General features: G+C 39.3%; 1 protein-coding gene across 1 annotated transcript in view; it reads right to left on the reverse strand.

The window, feature by feature from the left end:
* Positions 1-5,700, reverse strand: part of SLC5A1 (solute carrier family 5 member 1) — a 29,926-nt gene extending 24,226 nt beyond the window's left edge. The window contains exons 1-2 of the mRNA XM_069795159.1: positions 5,312-5,700; positions 3,085-3,156 (exon numbers count right to left, since the gene is read on the reverse strand). Of these exons, the coding sequence (XP_069651260.1) occupies positions 3,085-3,156; positions 5,312-5,398 (159 nt within the window). The 5' untranslated portion in view covers positions 5,399-5,700. The remainder of the gene's footprint in view (positions 1-3,084; positions 3,157-5,311) is intronic.
* Between the last annotated feature and the right edge of the window lie 13,003 nt (positions 5,701-18,703).

Genomic DNA, 18,703 nt, shown 5'->3' on the forward strand with positions numbered 1-18,703 from the left:
CCATAATTTTATGCAGACAGCTCTGTCTGCAAAACTACAGAACCTGAAGAACAAAATTCAAAAGCAGGAAAGCTTCAAAATGGAAGTTGTTTTTTTTTTTAACTGTGCATGAAACCCTGTTAATCCTGTGAGATTGGCTGCCACCTAAGATGACTGTTCTCCAGGAACAGATACTTCATTTCCTACAATGGTAGAAAGTATTTGGCTGAACCTAACTCCTTCATCTAACAAAAGAAGCTAAAGTTCAGTTTGCAAGGCCCACTGTTACAAAGCTGTCACTTTCCTTGAGGTTCTCTGTGTCTTTTTGGAAAAAGCAGAGCTGGTTATGAGTATTTTAAGAGCCATATGTGTCTTTCCTGAAGACACTTCCCTTAAAGTCCAAGAGACCAGTTTCTGTAAAAAGGGCACAGCATTTCATACCATTGTGATTAACCAACGATGGATTTAAATTTCTGGCAATTGGTGAGAATGTAATTATATACCTTGATCCCTAATCAACTACTGGAACTACTGAGTTGGCTCATCCACTGCACAAGGCCAGAGATTTCAGTGAACTAACACGGAAGTGACCTATTACCTCAGCAGAGCAGCCAGAAAAGACTAACTGTGGGCTTGGCTCTGCAAAATACTAAGCAACCTTCACGGATCCTGCTGGAGCCAACAATCAGAGCCAAAGTTGGACAGATTTGGCCCAGGATAACTGTCTTGCTCCTACTGTATACATTGAGAAATTGAATCACAATCAGGCAAAGTGACTGACAAACACGCAAAATCCATATGAAAAGTGGGACTAACCTCCAGCCCTTGATTACCAGCGTCTCCTCTAGTCTACTAAAGCACAGCTATTAAATCATTTAAGTGAACAGAATCCCTTTCCCAGGCTTGTCAGTAAGAGATCCTGATAACACTGCTAATGAGCCTCTTTCCCTGTGGGGTCAGAAAAGCCACTTATGGCTGCCCTGTAGAGCATAGAACATAGCACAACCACTGAAAAATACAGTTAGTTTAAGGGAATTAAGTTTAAAACAAGTCTGTGGAAGGACTTTTTTTTTTTCTTTCTTTCATTTTTCTCTGTTCCAGAAAGCAATTACACAGCAAGGGTCATTATCCTGAAGTTGCAGGGAAGAAATCTGATAAACAAGAGTCCACTTACAAAACAACTTCCCCGACTCTGCCTCTCATCTACAGTCTGTGGAAGTGTACATGGGCTTTCCAGAACCATGCCAGGTTAGTCCTGACGTGGCACAAAAGAAAAGTCAAAGCACAGAAGAAATAAAAAAATACACACAGCATTAGCTGTTGCAGAACTGAGATCACATCTTTGACTGAACTTTCTATACTTTCATTGGTTTCCTAGTCATTTTGGCCCAGTTTGCACTGGGTGATGGACATCCTATCTACCTGCTAAACTGTGGGAATAGGTGTTTTGGAATCTCTTTTTATCCAAGGCAAACTTTCCAAGGTGGTGCTGCTGACATGGTATTTAGTTTGTGGCTCGAGTGCTTGCTGTTTGTTTATTTTGAGTGATACCAAGAAGAATAGCAAGAAGGGTTTATTTTTATGGTGCAGAAAGACACTCCTGGCATTCCAAAGGGAAAGATCGAAGGGGTGGTCTAGGACTCCACTGATGACTAGCACTTCATCCATGCTGAGCTCGCAGAGTTAGGGAAGGAGAGAGAGAGATGATCCTAGCAGCAACCACTGCACTGTGGGGTCATCCCTTTTGTTTTCCCACTGGAGGAAGGGAGCTTGCTGAATCTGTTGGTTTTGTGTTGGCAGAGAACTCAGCATTAGATAATCTTCCCTGGATCTTAGGGGACTCATTAGGAGTTCTCAGTGCCACTGAAGCAAGACAGAAGTTTTTTATGGTGAGTCTTTCCTGCCTTGCTTCTTCCACCTTCATTTACTTCTGCACAAAAGGGTATTCATATTCACCTCTGACAGGCATACAGAATTGCACGAGGTTAAAACCAGCCCACTGATTAAATTGACATTTAAGCAAAGTAATCTGTTTGGTTTTTTCCTCTCCCCCTAGAATTATGGCATTTATCTTAAAATAACTTGGAAACTTTCTCCTTCCTCAATCTTCCAATGGAACCTGAATTTTCTTAGATCTACTATACCAAAGGAGGAAACCTTTTACTGTCATTGGCCTTTAATCTTTTTATGTCATTAAAGAGGCAGTGCCAATCCCTTCTAAAGGCAGAGAGCAGCTCCCTGAAGCACAAAAAGACTGAAAGACTGTGTAGGTATTTCTGCAGCCTACTTTAAGAAAATTCCTAAATTTTTAGACAACAAATACTTATTCTCACTCTCTCTGATCCTGTAACTGAATCCACATGGGTGGAATCTTGAATCAAAAGTCACACTAAACAGACCATATGGTCTGGAAGAAATAGATAATTGTTTCTAATATCATTTCTTCCAGAGGCCTGATGGATGGCTATGAACATGTTTTGCATCTGTGGCTCCTTTTCTCCACCTTGGAAGAGAATAGAGATCCACAGAAGACAAACAATATAAGTCACAGATAATCTTTAAATAAAATTACAACTATATTTTACCAATAACTTTTCATAATATTTCCAGGATTTTCTCCTTGTACAGACCAGAACTTATTACCAAACGTGGAAACAATAGAGCAATATGAGGGAAAATTGCAGTAAATTAATGCTTCTCTGTGATAACCTCAAAGTGAGCCAGCTTCTTTGAGTGCAGTGAAAGTTATAAATTCATAATATTAAAAAGTTTTAAAGTGCGCTGAAAGGCAAAGCACTGGATTTGTCTACACTGACATTACCAATGTATCTAGGTTCAAAAAAGTTGGTCACATAATCAAGACAGCTCAGAGCACAACACTGACAACTTCCCCAACACTTTTCCCTGCCTATCAGGTGGCTTTTGTTGTGCAGTTTGCCTTGTGTCACTGTGGCTAGAGAAAGTTTGAAGTGTGTCTACATGACATAGCCATCCCAGGCTAAACAGTATTATAGAGACACTTAATATTTAAGGACTAGACATAGTCATATGGATGTACATACACATACATATGTTTTATATACACACACAATATATAGCACTCACCGGCCACCAAACCATGCTTCGTCCAGCCAGAAAAAATCCACCTACTGTCCCTCGGTTGGTTGAGTACATAGCCTGGAAAACAAAAAAAAAAAAAAAAGAAAGGAAGACTGAATCATATTTTAAGTAGAATAGGTAAGCTATACGCAGACTAAGAACAAACAGCTAGAATGAAGGGATAAAACATATGGGGAGGGTAAAGTGGAAAAAATAAAGAGAGTGGCTAAAAGGAACAAGCTTATGATGAAGAAAATAATACAACTCAACAATGATTCTTGTATCTAGGTTTACATTAACCATTCAAGCTTCATTGCTTCACTTTTCATTACAGTGCAAAATATTAAAACAAAATTAAATTTAACCAAAAAAAAGATCACTCAGATAAAAGCTCATATGAACACTTCATCAGGTGTGCAATGCCTTTGATTTCAGACATCAAAAAAGGCTGTAAGTTGCAAGTTCACTAACAGAAAGTGTGCAGCTTTTTTACTCAATACTATCCAGCCCCAGCAGATACCTACAAAAATCTGTTTTCTTGTTGCGATATCGGCATTGTACCCGCTTGTCTCTGAAGTTCAAAAAAAGAACCCAACTAAAATTTCCTTTTCACAGTCATTTTGTATTTGTCAAGGGATGGGCTTTAGAGGGAAGCTTCCTCCAATTTTTGTTAGTGACCCTGATCCAAATATTGGATTCCCATTGTCTCCTCTGATGGACTTTGAACAGGCAAATAAGAAAGAATACTTGGGAAAATTAGCCAGGTCTTTTCTTCTGATACAGAAGAAAGGAAGTAAATACAATAGATTTACATTTAACTACACACAGCAACTGAAAAAGTATTTGTCCAATAAACAGGATGTTGTTGCTGGAAAGAAACGGTTCCAGGAATCAGCCAGCACACAATTGCCTGACAAGCCACAGATCAGCCCATTTTTTTCACAGACCTTTAATGCAAAGTTCAACTACAGCAACAGCCAGACTTCTGTGGCAAAGACCCAGCTCCCTCCCGCAAGACAGCAAGGTATACTGGCGGCTTCAGATTTTTTACTACAATTTTGGCATGTACGATACAAAGAGGTAAAGAAAAGGTTGTGTCCATTTTGTGTATGCCCTAAATTTTTGGTGCTCTTCAAAACATTGCCAGGCTGTTAGAAAGGGACGTTTGTTTTGCAGCTGACTTCTCTGCCCTGTGAAATGGATCCCTGTGGTGCTCCTGGCAAGCAGAGGATTACTGAGGGACAATGCCTCCTCTCCGCTTGTTAATGGCCAGGTGTTCAGGTGACCAGGAGAGCTTGCCCCAAGGAAACAGAAATTCAGTGACATTCCACTGTTTACAGCTTTGTAGCTCACAGTATTGGCCTATTATCTTCAAACACTTCAGCACTGAAGTTACACCAATAGGATAGTATCTGCCTTTCTCCATCAGCTGTGAAAGCACTGTGCTTTGTTTTCGGATTAGGCACTGGGTTTTGCCTTGCAGTCCTCAGCACACTCAGCATTTGCTGGGGTGAGGGCAGTAGGCACCGCTGTGCTTAGATGACAAACAGAAAGTCATTGCCACCACTTGCCACCCCTGAAACTGTTCCTTCCTCATAGTTTCAATGGTACTGCACTCTTTAGTCGAGGTGCTGCTGGCAAAAAAAGGCACGATAATGCTGCCCTCAAATGGCACCTACAATCTTGACCCATCTCACTCCTTCGCTGAGAGTGATCTGCAGTCCCCAGTCTGTCACACAGTCACAGGGGCAGTTTTTCTGATACACCATCATACTGCCCTCCCCGCATATGGACTTCACCTCTGTTGTCCCTGCAGCTCCCTCTTCTCACTATTTCTTATGGCATCACCTTACACCACTGATTCACACTGCAGTCCCTGCGCTCCCTGGTCCTAAACCCCATCTATTCACAACTAGCCTGCTTTCTAATAGGGACCCTTGCCAGCCTGATCTTTACTGATCAGATGTCTCAGCCCCTCCACACACAAACCTCATTACTCCATCTTCCCCACTAGTTCCATTCATCCACCTAAACAGATGCCTCCCTGGGTCACCATCCCCTCTGCAGTAAATACCCACATTTTCCCCATCATGCACTTATTAACTATCTATCTCAATTAAGCACCAAAATCTTTATACAATTATACATTTTCATTTACGGAGCCATTTTCCCAAGAGCCTATAGACTACCTGCTCATTACATAAATAAATAAATAAATAAAATCCCAACCTACCCATAGTCCCACTGCCAGGACTACCAAAAAATAGATGACAATAACAGAAATGTCCGCAGGATTGTTGATCCTTATGTTGGATTCCATCCTGGCTGCTTCTCTGGCTTTCTTCTTCTTTCTCTCCTTATGTGCTTCTTGCAGAGTTCAGGTTAATGATAAACTGCTGTCATCCCCTACGTCTTATATAATATATAACTTCAGATTCACTTGTCTCCCATGGGACACAAGTTGAAGCTGCTGCTTTTCCTGGGACAACAATTCCTTCCCAAGTGTTGCTCCTCTGTTACAGATGCTGCAGATTTCAGAGTTCAATCCCGCTGCCAAAGGTGCTCAGGTTTTTAACATCTACGAGTAGATGTCTGAGAAGGAATGAGCATGGAAAGGAGTGGCTTGGCTGCAATAAACCCACATATTTACCTCACTGTTTGTGAATACTTTTTTTTTTTTTTTTAAGTGGTTGTACCTGTAAATCTAGTCATGGAAGATACAGTTCTTTTAGATGATGATGGTAAGCAATTATCTGTGAGGTGGAGTGACCTGACACCTGGGGAAAACCCAGGGGTCCAGGAGCTGGGACATCCTCTGTGTCATCTCTTAACTCAGCAGCATTACTTAATGGAGAAACAGCCCTGTATTTCTGGGGAGGAGGCAACTTGAAGCTGCTTACCTCTCTCACATGGATACACATGAAGATGCATGTGAACCACAAGACTTAGATCCAGGAGGTTACTGTGCTGAATTTCAGCGTGTTTAGACCATGGTGTTGGTTCTCCCTATTGTAGCTAATCAGCTTCACATCCAAGTAAGTTCATCAAAGCTTGGGCCTGCTCTCCATTATTTTGTTCCTCTGACTTCACAATCAAGCTAAGCAAAGTAACTGGTCACAAAGATGTGGAACATGCTGATTAGACAGATCTTCACAGCTCTTAATAAGGAAGCTTCCCCAAATGATGCCTGTGATCCTCTGCTTGAGCTAGAAGAGGTCAGAAAAATCCAGGATATTTAGAACAAGAGACACAGGTGCCAGCCACATTTCTTGGCTCTGAGGATATCTGAAAGTTCTAGTCTCTGCTTGATTCTAGGGAATCATTATTCATTTACAGCTGACTAGGCTGCCTTTTGGGAGTAAAATGTTACCTTGAAGTTACACTGAGCAGAACAAGCAGTACAGTACATAGAAAGTACAGCGGGTTTGACTGATCTTGCAGTGGTTATTTCCTCAGGAGTTGAAATTGAGGTCTGGCACTCTGTTCATTGGCAACGAATCTTTCTTAGGTAAACTACCCTTCAGTAATTGTGGCTAATAAAAAGCATCAAAGTCTAAGAAGCTATAATGAAGTGTGATTACTTATAAGAATAAAATAAATATCTCACTATTGTTTGAGCACCTGTACTCTCATAAAACAGTCCTATCCTCTGATAGTTTAGGCATCTCTCCCAAAACACATTCTTCAGTTTATCCTACAGGACGGTGAAATGTTAGCTTTAAATCCAACAGAGAAAAAATTAACCCCGGAAGCTGCTGAGCATCCAAAATTCCCATTAGCTGCAAACGTCCCTGCTGTGTATTTCAGAGGAAAATAAAAGACTTATTTACTAACCTTAATTATCAGGAAACAGTTTGCCTAAGATAGGCTGTAGATGGCACTTCTTTACAAAGATTGACATAGATTCCTACAGGTCCTTGCAACTAACAAAAAGGTTGGTTTTCATTAATTCCATTTCTGCATCAGTCTACAGAGGTAAAGCAAAGAAAATATTAGACAGGAACTTATCTACTATAACATATCTTGTGTTCTCATCCAGACCTCTGCAAAAAAGAGCTCAGAGACTAAGAATCACTACAGCCTCCTGTCCACAGCTCCTAGTGTGGCCACATCAAGACTCCAAGGTTTGAAACAGTAACGGAGAACCAGTGTCTAAAAAATAATAATCATGCAATTCCTGTCTTTATACACAGTGGAAACAAACTTAATTCTGTTTTCTCTCTGAAGGCCACAAATCCAAACCAAACATTCTCTACAAGACTGTCAAAAGGGGAAGCAGCTTTGTCGAGGCTCTTAATCTTAAGATCTCTCCACATCTTCATACCTGCTGTCTAAAGAGAAACCTAGAAGCATTATACTCAGCAGATTGTTGCTGTGCTAAATGAATCACTTCATTAATTGAATGCATACAAATTGTCTCTGAAAGGTCAGCCAAGTTTCCAGATTTGAAAAAGGCTGTACCCACCTTTGTATTAAAGCTTTCGAAGATAAGCATGAGTAAACCTCCTGATGCGAAGAGTGAACTTCACAATGATACAATGAGACAATGATAACCTCTTTTTCTCACACTCAGCTAGCAATGTGCTTCAGTGGGTGTTCTCATCATCTTGAAGTGTCTGGTCAAGCAAGTGTAGGGCTCCAATACTAGAGAAAATGACAAATAATTTGATATATTGAGGAAATTTCTCTACTTTTTCCTATGAGCCAGGCCAATTCATTGAAGTAACAGAGATTTTAATGGGAGTGAGAAAAACAATTAGTCTAAGTAGCATAGCACGGTGACTGTGATCCATATCTATAGTGATTGCTCCCCTCTGGATCAAGTCTTATGACATTTAGCTTATCATGTATATGTCTGTTCATACCTGAATAGACAAAACAGACAGTGGACGAGAGCACAAACAGCTACAGAATGGCATAGTAATTTGTGCAAAACCACACACCAAATTACTGATAGAGACCAAACAGAATTATGTCATGGATTTGCATACCCAACTATAACTGCGAGGGCTGACAGAGGCACCACTGTCTTATGGGGCACAGGACAGGCACATGAACTATGTAGAAGCTGCAATTGCTCTGTTGTCATTAGAAAATGAGGCTGTAGCATAGAAAATTTGAGAATTATAGCCCTTGCTGCCACTTAGCCTAGGCCCTTAAAAACTTGTAAGTCTTCCTCCTGAAGATGGCAAGTGATAAAACAAACAGTAAACCAAACAAACTACAAAGAGAAAGATGCATTAGTATGCAAAGTACCTCCCACAGGGGAACTCCTCTAATCTTTTCTCTGACATTCCTCCAAATTTCTTTATAAAGCAAGCAGGTTTCTTTTGGGGACGCTCTTCACAAATGTTAATTGATACACAGGTTCCTTTGTACAATTAATATAAGACAAGATAAAAATTGGCAGTTATTTTACTTGCAGAAGGCTATATACTACGTTAGTAAAGTCTATATACTACATCAGTAAAGTCTCTCCCCTCCTTTGCTGGTTTCCTAGCCACATAGTATGAAATTAGTGAGAAAAAAGATCATATTTGCAAGTGGACAAAATATAAATTCAAAGGCTCTCAGCAAAGTTTTCCTACGATGGTCCTAATAATAGAGGATGGCAGTTAGAGTAGGAGACAGGAGGATTATTTAGCACCTTTTGTTTGATGCCACAAGTCCTTTTTCTCTTTGTGCAGTCTTGCTTAAGTGAGCAAAACTTGGATCTAGTTAGAAGACTTAGTCACAGAAGGATGACAAAAATGTTATAAACTAAAAAGTGGAATCCATAGAAGAGGAATTACTAAAAGGAAAAAAGATCCAAACTCCAGTAGGTATGATGTAGATAGAAGAAAAAATCAGTAGGAAAACCGGTGCCTCCTAAAAGGTTATCAGAAAGAAAGCAAGGTCATTCTATTCTTATTCACTTAGAGGATCAGGTCAAGAAACATGGAAAAAACCCACATATTTATCAACACACAAAAAAGATAACAAAAATAAAATGAACACTTTCTAGAGTAATTTTCTAATTAGTATCTCTATGGAGGAGAAATATCAGAGGACAGAAAAATAGGTTTATATGCAGATAGACCAACAGAACTGAAGCAAGGAAATATATTCAGTTCTACAGCAACTGATTAAATTATCTCACTAAGTACACGAAGCCCTGCAGTATCTAAGCACTGCCAGTGTTATAAAAACAGCAGTCCAAGGATTGCACTCTTCCTACAACGTAGGCTAAGACAGCAAATAAGGTAACTTGAATTTATTTTTGTTTTATTAATTTTTTTATTCATTCTTATAATTCAGGAGATTAATAGGGGACGATTAATGGCAAGAGATGGGTTTGAAATTTCTATTGGGACTAATAAAGTTGAATAGCAGATTAAAAAATACTCCCCAAAACCAATGCATACTGTCACCAGATTTAGCCACCTGACAGCGGGGCAGATTGTTGCCCACAAGCAACTTCTTAACTGAGTAGCATTCTCATTAAAACAGAAGTATAATTATTATCTCATAGACTATATAACACAACATATTTATTATCCTCATGATCTAATCCATCCTATTTTGTGCATGTTAGAGGCTTGCTAATCCTTCTTGGGAGCTTCCTACCTTTCCCCTAAAACACTTCCAGAAAAATATTTTTTAAAGATTGGTACATGCTGATTTGCCACTTTTACTATAGATAAAATTAAATAATAGAAGGAATTATCCAGAGTGTCTGCATAATCATGATCACAACTCTCACAAATATTTTTGCCACTCAGAGATGCTTTAGGGAAAATAATATCTCCACTGCATAAAATACAGGAGAGAAATGAACAGGAGGTGAGCTCCTGATGCCCCTTCCACTGAAATAAATCTCCAGTTTTTCAGGTGACCTAATGAAAACCATAGCTGCTCATACACTATTTTGCTCAAAATAAACATAATCACTCTTGAACAACAGATAGCCTCAGCCCTTGTGAATATGTTTTGATTGTCCTACAGCAATAAGCATTATTATTATTATTATTTACTGTATTTGACAAGTTAATTTGATTAAAGAAATCTAAGTGGAGGAGGGAAAAGATCATAACCTACTAATGTAACAGCATAATATATGTGTCCAATTTGCTCTACAGGGTCCCAGGGGCTCTTCAGTTAAGCCTCTTGTTTGCATGGTGTTTGGTTGGAAAATTAAATGAGGAAAAATTCTAAATAATACTGTTCAAAATACAATATGAAGCTTCTGGAAAACAAGTAAGAACAGAAAACATTGTTGAAGAGAATGCAGGGGAAATATTCTTTAAGGGATCTGGGCTGAAAGAGATAGTATTCGCACTTGGCACAAACACTTTTTTGCTATTGGAGCAATAAATTGATCAGAAACTCACTGTTCCCTGGTCAGGATAAAAATGAAAAAAGAATTGCCTGGAAACACTTCTCTACTGGGGGGGAAAAAAAGCTAACAAACAAACAAAAAACCCAAGCAACAACAAAAAATATCACACACAGATTATCATTGAAAAAAAAAAGAGAAAAATGGAAATAATGAATGTGAAGAGTCTAAAAAATATACTAATATTATCTGAAAATGAAAAATACTGATAAATTACTAGAAACATTTGTGCAGAGGTATCTTCTGGTCAGACTTTGACTTCTAACAGAATCTAGAGCAGACCAAAGGACGCAAGTGTTATTTTGGCATGAAATGGAGATCCCTTCTAAAGTGAGATCCTATTGATCTGCCAATTTATAAAATCCCCAAACCAAAAATACTTGTTCTATACTTTCAATCTTTTTAATCAATGCTAACTATTGAAGTTATTACAAAACTACTACTTTTGACATTAAGGCAGCAGCCTGTATCTATTTCCAGGAAAAACGCTAGCGTAGTCTGGTATCTAAAAATGTCTGTAAACTTTCCTAGCAGATATGAAAAGTAATCTAGTCATGAGCTATGTATCCTGAACTAAAAGAACACGTCATATAAACTAATGCCATATTTTCTTATCTTAGTAATCACTGAGGGCAAGACACGGACAGAACTTGAAAACTTCATAAAACACTATGATCACAGGAATCATTGTAACTGTATATCAGATCTCAAGATTCTTGTACCTCTAATTGAAGTCCTAGGACAACGTGAATGGAAGGAACATTGTGTCAACTGCTAGAGTGAAGCAATAGAACAATTTCAAGGCAACCATGCCCTTCCTTTTAAAAGACTCATCCCTCAGTTTCTAAGTTCTGTGGAAATCAGAGCTTTAAAAGTTAATTAAACTATAATCCAGAATGACACAAGAGGCTTATGGCTAAGCACAGCAAAAGTTAAATAGCTCAGTAGCTGTGACAAAGTTATCACTCATTCACATTCAAGGCTTTGATTTAGACTATTGCTTTACAATATGTGTTTTTGCTAGTATACTCTTTTTATTCCAATCATAATTGTAATGACTGCGCATATCTGATTAAGGCTACATCTGGTTGTGAGTTTTAGAGCTAATCTGGTGAACTATCAAATTCAAGTAGCTACAGACATTCTGTTTAAAGTACTTCATGAAGCCTTCTGATATTGTGTGAGGTGTCAGCCACAGCATAACTTTGTTACTACTAAAACTGAAACCTCAATATACATGGATTTTATTATTTTATTTGCACTGCCAAAATAGATGTGAAGATTTATAGAATGAATTTAATAATAGACATTCATCATTTAAATCTCCCCCATAATCAGTGTGATGCAGTCTTTGGATAGATATTAATTGTTATTTTGTAGAAAGCTGAACGTTTGTAGAAGGAATTTTAGTTCGTGGACCTCACAAATTAATAGTTTCATACATCAGATCTATGTTATTTCAGTCTGTGGTATACATGTTTACCAGTACACGTAACGTGTGTATTTATGTGAGGATTTTTCCATGTATATCACAATGTCAGTGCATGATGAAAAGACGACATACTGATGAGTGTGGATATTTCCAGGATTTTGACTGAGGCATAAGCTGATCGCTTACATTTTTAGATGAGTCTTTGATGACACCAGCACATTAGAAAGAAAAAAAAACAACACCAAACCTCTTGATCTTTACAGGTGCTGTGAAATTTCTTTCCTCACATTGTGATATAAGGAGCTAAACTAGAGAGACAAACAAACTGATAATTAAACATGATAGTCTCTTTACAGTAAGGAATCGCTTCAAAACGTCTATAGCTCTTGCTAAAACAAATCAGCTCTCCCAATTTTGGCACTGCTAAATTGCTCAGGTAGACAGGTTGCTGATGTTTCACACATCAAATTTAAAACTGTGCTGAGAGCGCTTTTAATTTGAAACTGTGCTTAAAGCAGAGGCAACAGTCAAGAAGACATTATCATTCTCCATGTTATCGACACTTGCCACCGCCTTTGTTAAAGGCACACAGAGGCCGATTACCACCTAAGAATGCACTACTCAGACACAAGAAGGAAAATATTTAGGAATACACTGGCTTCAAAAGCCCTATCTTTCCTGTTATCTGACAACCCAAAACACCAGAAAGCCTGACTAACTGGATGAGCAGGTGTTCCCCAAACCGCTACAGAACGTAGAGAATATAGAGGATGGAAGTGATACTTGGTTATGGATGTTCTCCATCAGAAGAAATGTTCTTCAGGGAGAAAAACTGGAGCTGTTCCATGCATTCCTGAAACAGCCGTCCCAGGATTAGCATAATGTAACTAAAACCCCAGTATTGTACCCTTCTTTCTTTCTCTTCAATGGTGTCACAGGCTCTTGCTCCAAGATTTGATAAAAAATTAACGTTTCTACCAAAAAAAGTCATTAGAGTAATATTTTTCATTCATCCAATCCATTGCACAAGCTGTAGTTGAAATCTAGAATACACATTTAGTACCATATACCAAATTATCCAGTTCAACAGTGTTAAATGGAACCACTAACACATCCATGTACAAGATAATTATGCCAATACTGAAAGGAGGGGAGAAAAGCTCCTGGAATGCTTTTCCTTTCCCCCCCCCCCCCCCTCATTAAAAAAACCCATAAAAGTTGTCATATTGGTTCCATGGGGATTCAGCATCTCGTTTTCTTTTTTAAAGCCAGAGAAGAATATTACTAGCAATTAGGAGCGGGAAATCAATAAGAGCCTAATAAAGAACATTTTTAGCAGCAAGACATATCAACTTCGCCTATTTTTCAACTGAAAGAAAAAACTCCTATGGGCTTTGGTATCTTTTGACAGCCCATTTAACTGCCAGAAAGCTCAGGGCTCAGCATGGTCTGTAATGGATACATAGAATAGGTAATAACTAAATCCAACTTAGTCAGCAGCTATACTTATTCTATTACTTATACTTGCAGTAATTATTTCTATGCTTTTTTCCCTACAACCTTGCTACACTAATGCAATATGTGAAATCCACATATGGTAACCTATCAGAAATAAGGACCATTGAATAAAGCTTTTGATAGCCTAGGACATACTAAAGATTGTTAATGTGGACTGGGTGGTAACTGGGCAAGGAAGCTGAGCATTGATGACAGGTTCTCTATACGTGCTTACAGCAAGAGAAGGCGGTTAGCTTTAAATTACACTTTCACAATACTTCAGGTGTGGAACTTTCATGATTCAGGTGCAATTGCAAAGTGTAGTACACTATGTTTAAGAAGGGTGTGTAAAATTTGGAACATATTTTTCAGTATCAGTTAAGAAGTTTCGTATCATCAGGACACTGCTTACTAGAAACTGTGTTGAGGACTGTAAAACTTACCTATGTAGACCAGGTTGAGTATTGAAGTCACCCCAGATAAGAATGTAGCTTCCATTGCCATCCAAACAGATCACATCCAGAGGGACTACATAATACTGGAATACAAGCTCACAATCTACTCTCAGAGATTAGTCCCAGAATAGCAAAAATCTCTTCTAACTCCTCAAATGTCGGTGATCCTCCTTTAAGCTCATGCATAAGAAGTGTAAATGTTTTGGGAACATCATGCAAAGATCACCGATAGAATGAGAGATTCACATTCCAGGACATTCTGGGTGTAGCCCAGAGGGACAATTTGAGTTTCCATTTGTGCTCACAGATAAAATTTGATCTGAATACTTTAGACAATAAGCAAACCACACATTTATAAAAAAAAAAGATTTCAAAGACTACACAAATTAGGCCCTTTGGTTGTCAGGAGAAACAGCATGTGTGTGAATAAACATGTATGTTTGCTGGAAAACTAGATTTGTAACTTCTTGGAATTCTTTCCACATGTAGAAACATTTATTTTTACACTATATTGCCACTTGGAAAAATTCTAAGAGATTTCCTGCATATCAGTAATAAGAGTTTCTATAAGAAAGCTGAGTCTCCAAACTAGGAAATACATAAAAAGCTATTTTTACATGTTCATTCATTAGAAATCACTTCACTTGACTGAAATAGTACTTAAAATGTACCCTTCTTTTCAGAGATCATGAAGGGTAGAGAATACTAACTGTTCTTGTACAATCATAGGATACCAAACTGATTAAGGGTGGCTATTATTTTACCGCTTGTTAATGATTCCTTGAGTCCAGAACAACTGGCAATAATAGAAAGGAGACTCATTTTACCATGTAAGACTCTTTTCATCATGATCAGATGCTTCAGTGAATCTGAACACAGGGTGCCTCAGACCATATCAGAACTGAGGTAACCCTTATGAGCAAATCACTATTAAATAAAATCCATCAAGACATACTTGTTCAACATTTTGGGGACAGAAGAGGACAACTTTCATTGTCAGAGGTGACAACAGTAAAACTAACTCCCTACAGCAACACAAAGGAAGCCTGCTACTAATATCTTTGCACCCATAACAACGGGCCAAGAAATTTCCACATGGCTGGTGTCACCTCCCAAATTGTGATTGCAGGTTTTAAGTCCCAAACTGCCTGAAAACAGAGCAATGGCAGTCCCAGGTTCCAAGGCTTCTCCTCTCACTGCTCAGTGCCTGCTCCGTGCTGGTTACTGCTTTGCCAAATAAGCATTGGGCTTCCCACTCAATAACATAAATGTTGTCTCTCCCATTCCAAAACCCCGCTTCCAGTGGTAGTTTCTGTACACTTGCAGAACAATCCTGTACTCTGGATGCTCCTGTCAGACCAAGACACTGTTTAGATTGACAAATTAAAGCCCTTCAGGCTTGATTCGCTTGTCTTCTCAGCATCTGAAAAAAGGTCTAGTAGTGCTGCCTTTTCCATCTGTTGCACCTCCCCTTCTGCCTTTTTTTCACTGGATGTATTCCGTGATGAGCAGGAACTTGCACTCTCAGCAAAGGCAGTCTGCATGCATCTCTGTTGCTAGCTTTAAAAGGAAAAAAAACAGTTTGTAGGACAGCTGCTAGGCAGTTTCAGGCTGCTTTTTGCTACAGCCTGGTAAATTGTGTTTGAATGGTAGATCAAAAATGGCACAGTATCCAGGCACTCATGAAGCACAAGTGTCCTCACAGTAGCCCAGTTTTTTCCCTGACACTGAACCTGGAAGAAGCTAATCTCAAAAAATAAACTTCTCCACAAATTTCCACATTATATAATGTGTCCTGATTTCTTACTTTATAGAGGAAAACACATGGATATCAGGACACAGCACATTTGAGGACATCCTTTTGTATACTGTGCTAACAGCTAGCACAAATACTGCACCTGTGCACTGTCAGACATGTACAGCTGTGAGATCGTGTTCACGTGCCTGAGCCACATCAGACTGGAGCTGCTAGTGATCCAGCCTGACCAGATCAAACTTACAAGAGAGGTAATTCTTTCTTAGGATACCAAGGCAAAATTTTCTACGTCTTTGACCAACTTGCTGCTGTAGTTTTAATTTCTGCTACTGAAATTGGCTAGGAGCACACTGCAAAACATAGGAATTTTCCTTACTTGAAGAGGAACAAGTCCTCCCAGAAGCCATTTCCAGACACACAAAGGACAAAAAGGTGACCAGGAACAGCTGTTGCAGATTTACCAAGGGAAAATTTTGCCTGATAAACCTGGCTGCCTTCTACAATAACATAACTGGTTCCATGGGCATGGAGTAGCAGGCTTTTCACATGGTCTCCCACAGCATCACTGTAGCCAAACTGGCCAGGTATGGACTGGACGAATTAGCTTAAAAGGTGGGTGAAAAACTGACTGCACCATCAGGCTCATCAACGGTCAATGGTTCAAAATCCAAAAGCTGGTTACAAGTTATATCAGGTTCAGTGCTGTTTAATATCTTCATCAATAACCTGGACCTAGACAATAGGACAGAATGCACCTTCATCAAGTTCACAGATGACATCAAATGCAAGAGACCAGTTCATGTGCTGGAGGTCAGGGCTGCCATTCAGAGAGACCTCAACAAGATACAGGAATGGGCCAACATGAACCTTGTGAAATTCAGCACAAACAGAAGTTCTGCACCTGGGACAGAATAAGTTCATGAAAGAGGCTAGAGGGTGCTGGTGGAAAGCAAACTCGACGTGAGTCAGCAATGGCAACGTTTCTTTGCGATGGTGAGGACTAAGTGCGTGCAGGGTTGTGTTAGCAAGAGCACAGCAAGCAAGCAGGCTGATGGAACTGAAGCCTGCTTTATACTTGTGAGGCAGCACCTTGAACACTGCATCCAGTTTGGGGCCTTTCATCACCAAAGTGATATTGATAAGCTCAAGAGGGTACAGTGAAGGGTCACTAAAATAGTTAAGTGCCTGGACCACATGACATATGAGGAGAGGGTGAGGGAGTTGGGTTTGTTTAGCCTCAGGAAGAGGTTTGGGAGAGGAATCCAATTGTCATCATCAACTATCTAAAGGGCGGTTACATGGAAGACAGAGCCGCTTTTCTCAGAGGTACACAGTGCAAGGACAAGAAGCAATGGTCACAGATTGCAGCAGGAGAAATTGTGACTGGATATAGGGGGGTGAAATTCAGTGTAAATGGTTAAGCCCTGAAATAGGTAGCCCAGAAAGGCTGAGAAATCTCTGTTCTTGGAGGTTTTCAAAACCTGACTGGACAAGGTCCTGAGCAATCTGATCTAACTTTGAAGTTAGCCCTGCCCTTCATGGTCTCTGGAGGCCCATTTCAAACTAAATTATGTTATCTGGAGATCTCTGACACTTTTCCTGTTCTTCAGAGGCCACCTTGCTACACAAGGCTGTTTGACAAGCTCATCTCTGCATTCAGGTATACTGTCACTGGCTCACAAACCAGAGTTTTGACGCACATTCTCACAATTACGCCATTAAAATATCAATGGTGTCATATACTCATTTCTTAGTACTCACTTACTACCAGATCCTTGAGGTTGCTATAAGGCAAAGTCCCACAAAACCCTGGAGAAAGCAGAGTATACTTCAGTGCCACTACTTCATTGTGACTTATCGGAACAGAAACTGCATGTGAGCTAACGGAAACTACATCAGTGCTGTGGAGGCAAAGTCTGGAAGCTCCTAATCACTATTTGTTCAGTTCTTACATAGACGTCTTTTTGGAGTTGCAGGTATGGTGCCTGAATAAAGTCTGAGCAGAGCTGACAATGGACTTCACCAATTGACTACAATTGATTTATTACACTAAACGGTAGATGACTTGGAGCCTGAGGCTACGTATCCCAGTATTTCATTAGCCTTACCCCACTATAGTAAAATTAGCATTTTTTCAGACAGCAATATTAATTCTCTTCTCAAATATGGAAAGGATAGTTCAAAACCAGTGGAACAGCTGAGAATAAAGGGCAGTAATGACTTTGACTTCCCTTTGACTTCTTGATCCCAAAGCTAAACAAGGGTAACCACAAGGTATCAACGTTAACATGGGCCAGCCTTGGGATCCTGACTATCTGTGGTCCTGGATAGCACTTAGGAGTGGCAACTGCTTAGACCAGTCAAAAATTGAGCCAGATTCACTTCCCTCCTTATTTTTTTTCTAGAAATATTTCCTAGAATACAAGCACAGTGGAAGTTTGGCACAGAGTGCCTGTGTAGCTGCCGTTTCCAGGTGCTTTGCAGTATCAGTATGAAAAAGGTAATGAATCCAATGTAATTACTAGAAAGAGAAGGATGAAGAGGAAGAAAACGGTTTCTAGATTTTAAGTGCAAACTGAGATTGACCAAAACACAAAAATAAAAAAATGCTACCTATAACCACATTTTGTGTTAAACTCATTGTGGGTTAGCCAGTTATAATGGAATACACATATTAAATCCAGAGAAGTCAAATGTAAAATTACTAAGATATTAAAACTTAAACTAATAGAAAATACTTCACCATTCCCTTGTCCTACTCCTAATTTTTATTTTCATATTCCAAATAGACCTCTTGGAAAATGTAGGCCTGATCTTTCTTTGCTTGGCAAAGGCTTGCCCTTACTGTGATTCATAATATACAGTAACATGAGTAGAATAAACAGGTGCCCAGTGGATTAGCAACACAAGAAAAGAAAACGTACCTAGTCCTGCATTCTCATTACTCTGGCCATACTTAGCGCTCAGTGAATTGTATTTCCTTGTTTCACCTTTTTATTCTCCAGTTATGTCATTTCCATTAGCTAGGAGACTGCAAGGCTATTTCATGTAAGTTTCATGGCACTAATGGAGAAAGTAGATGCTAATAGCTAATATTTGTTTCTTATTAA

This window comes from Haliaeetus albicilla, chromosome 10 (assembly GCF_947461875.1).
Source record: "Haliaeetus albicilla chromosome 10, bHalAlb1.1, whole genome shotgun sequence".
Lineage (NCBI taxonomy): Eukaryota > Metazoa > Chordata > Aves > Accipitriformes > Accipitridae > Haliaeetus > Haliaeetus albicilla.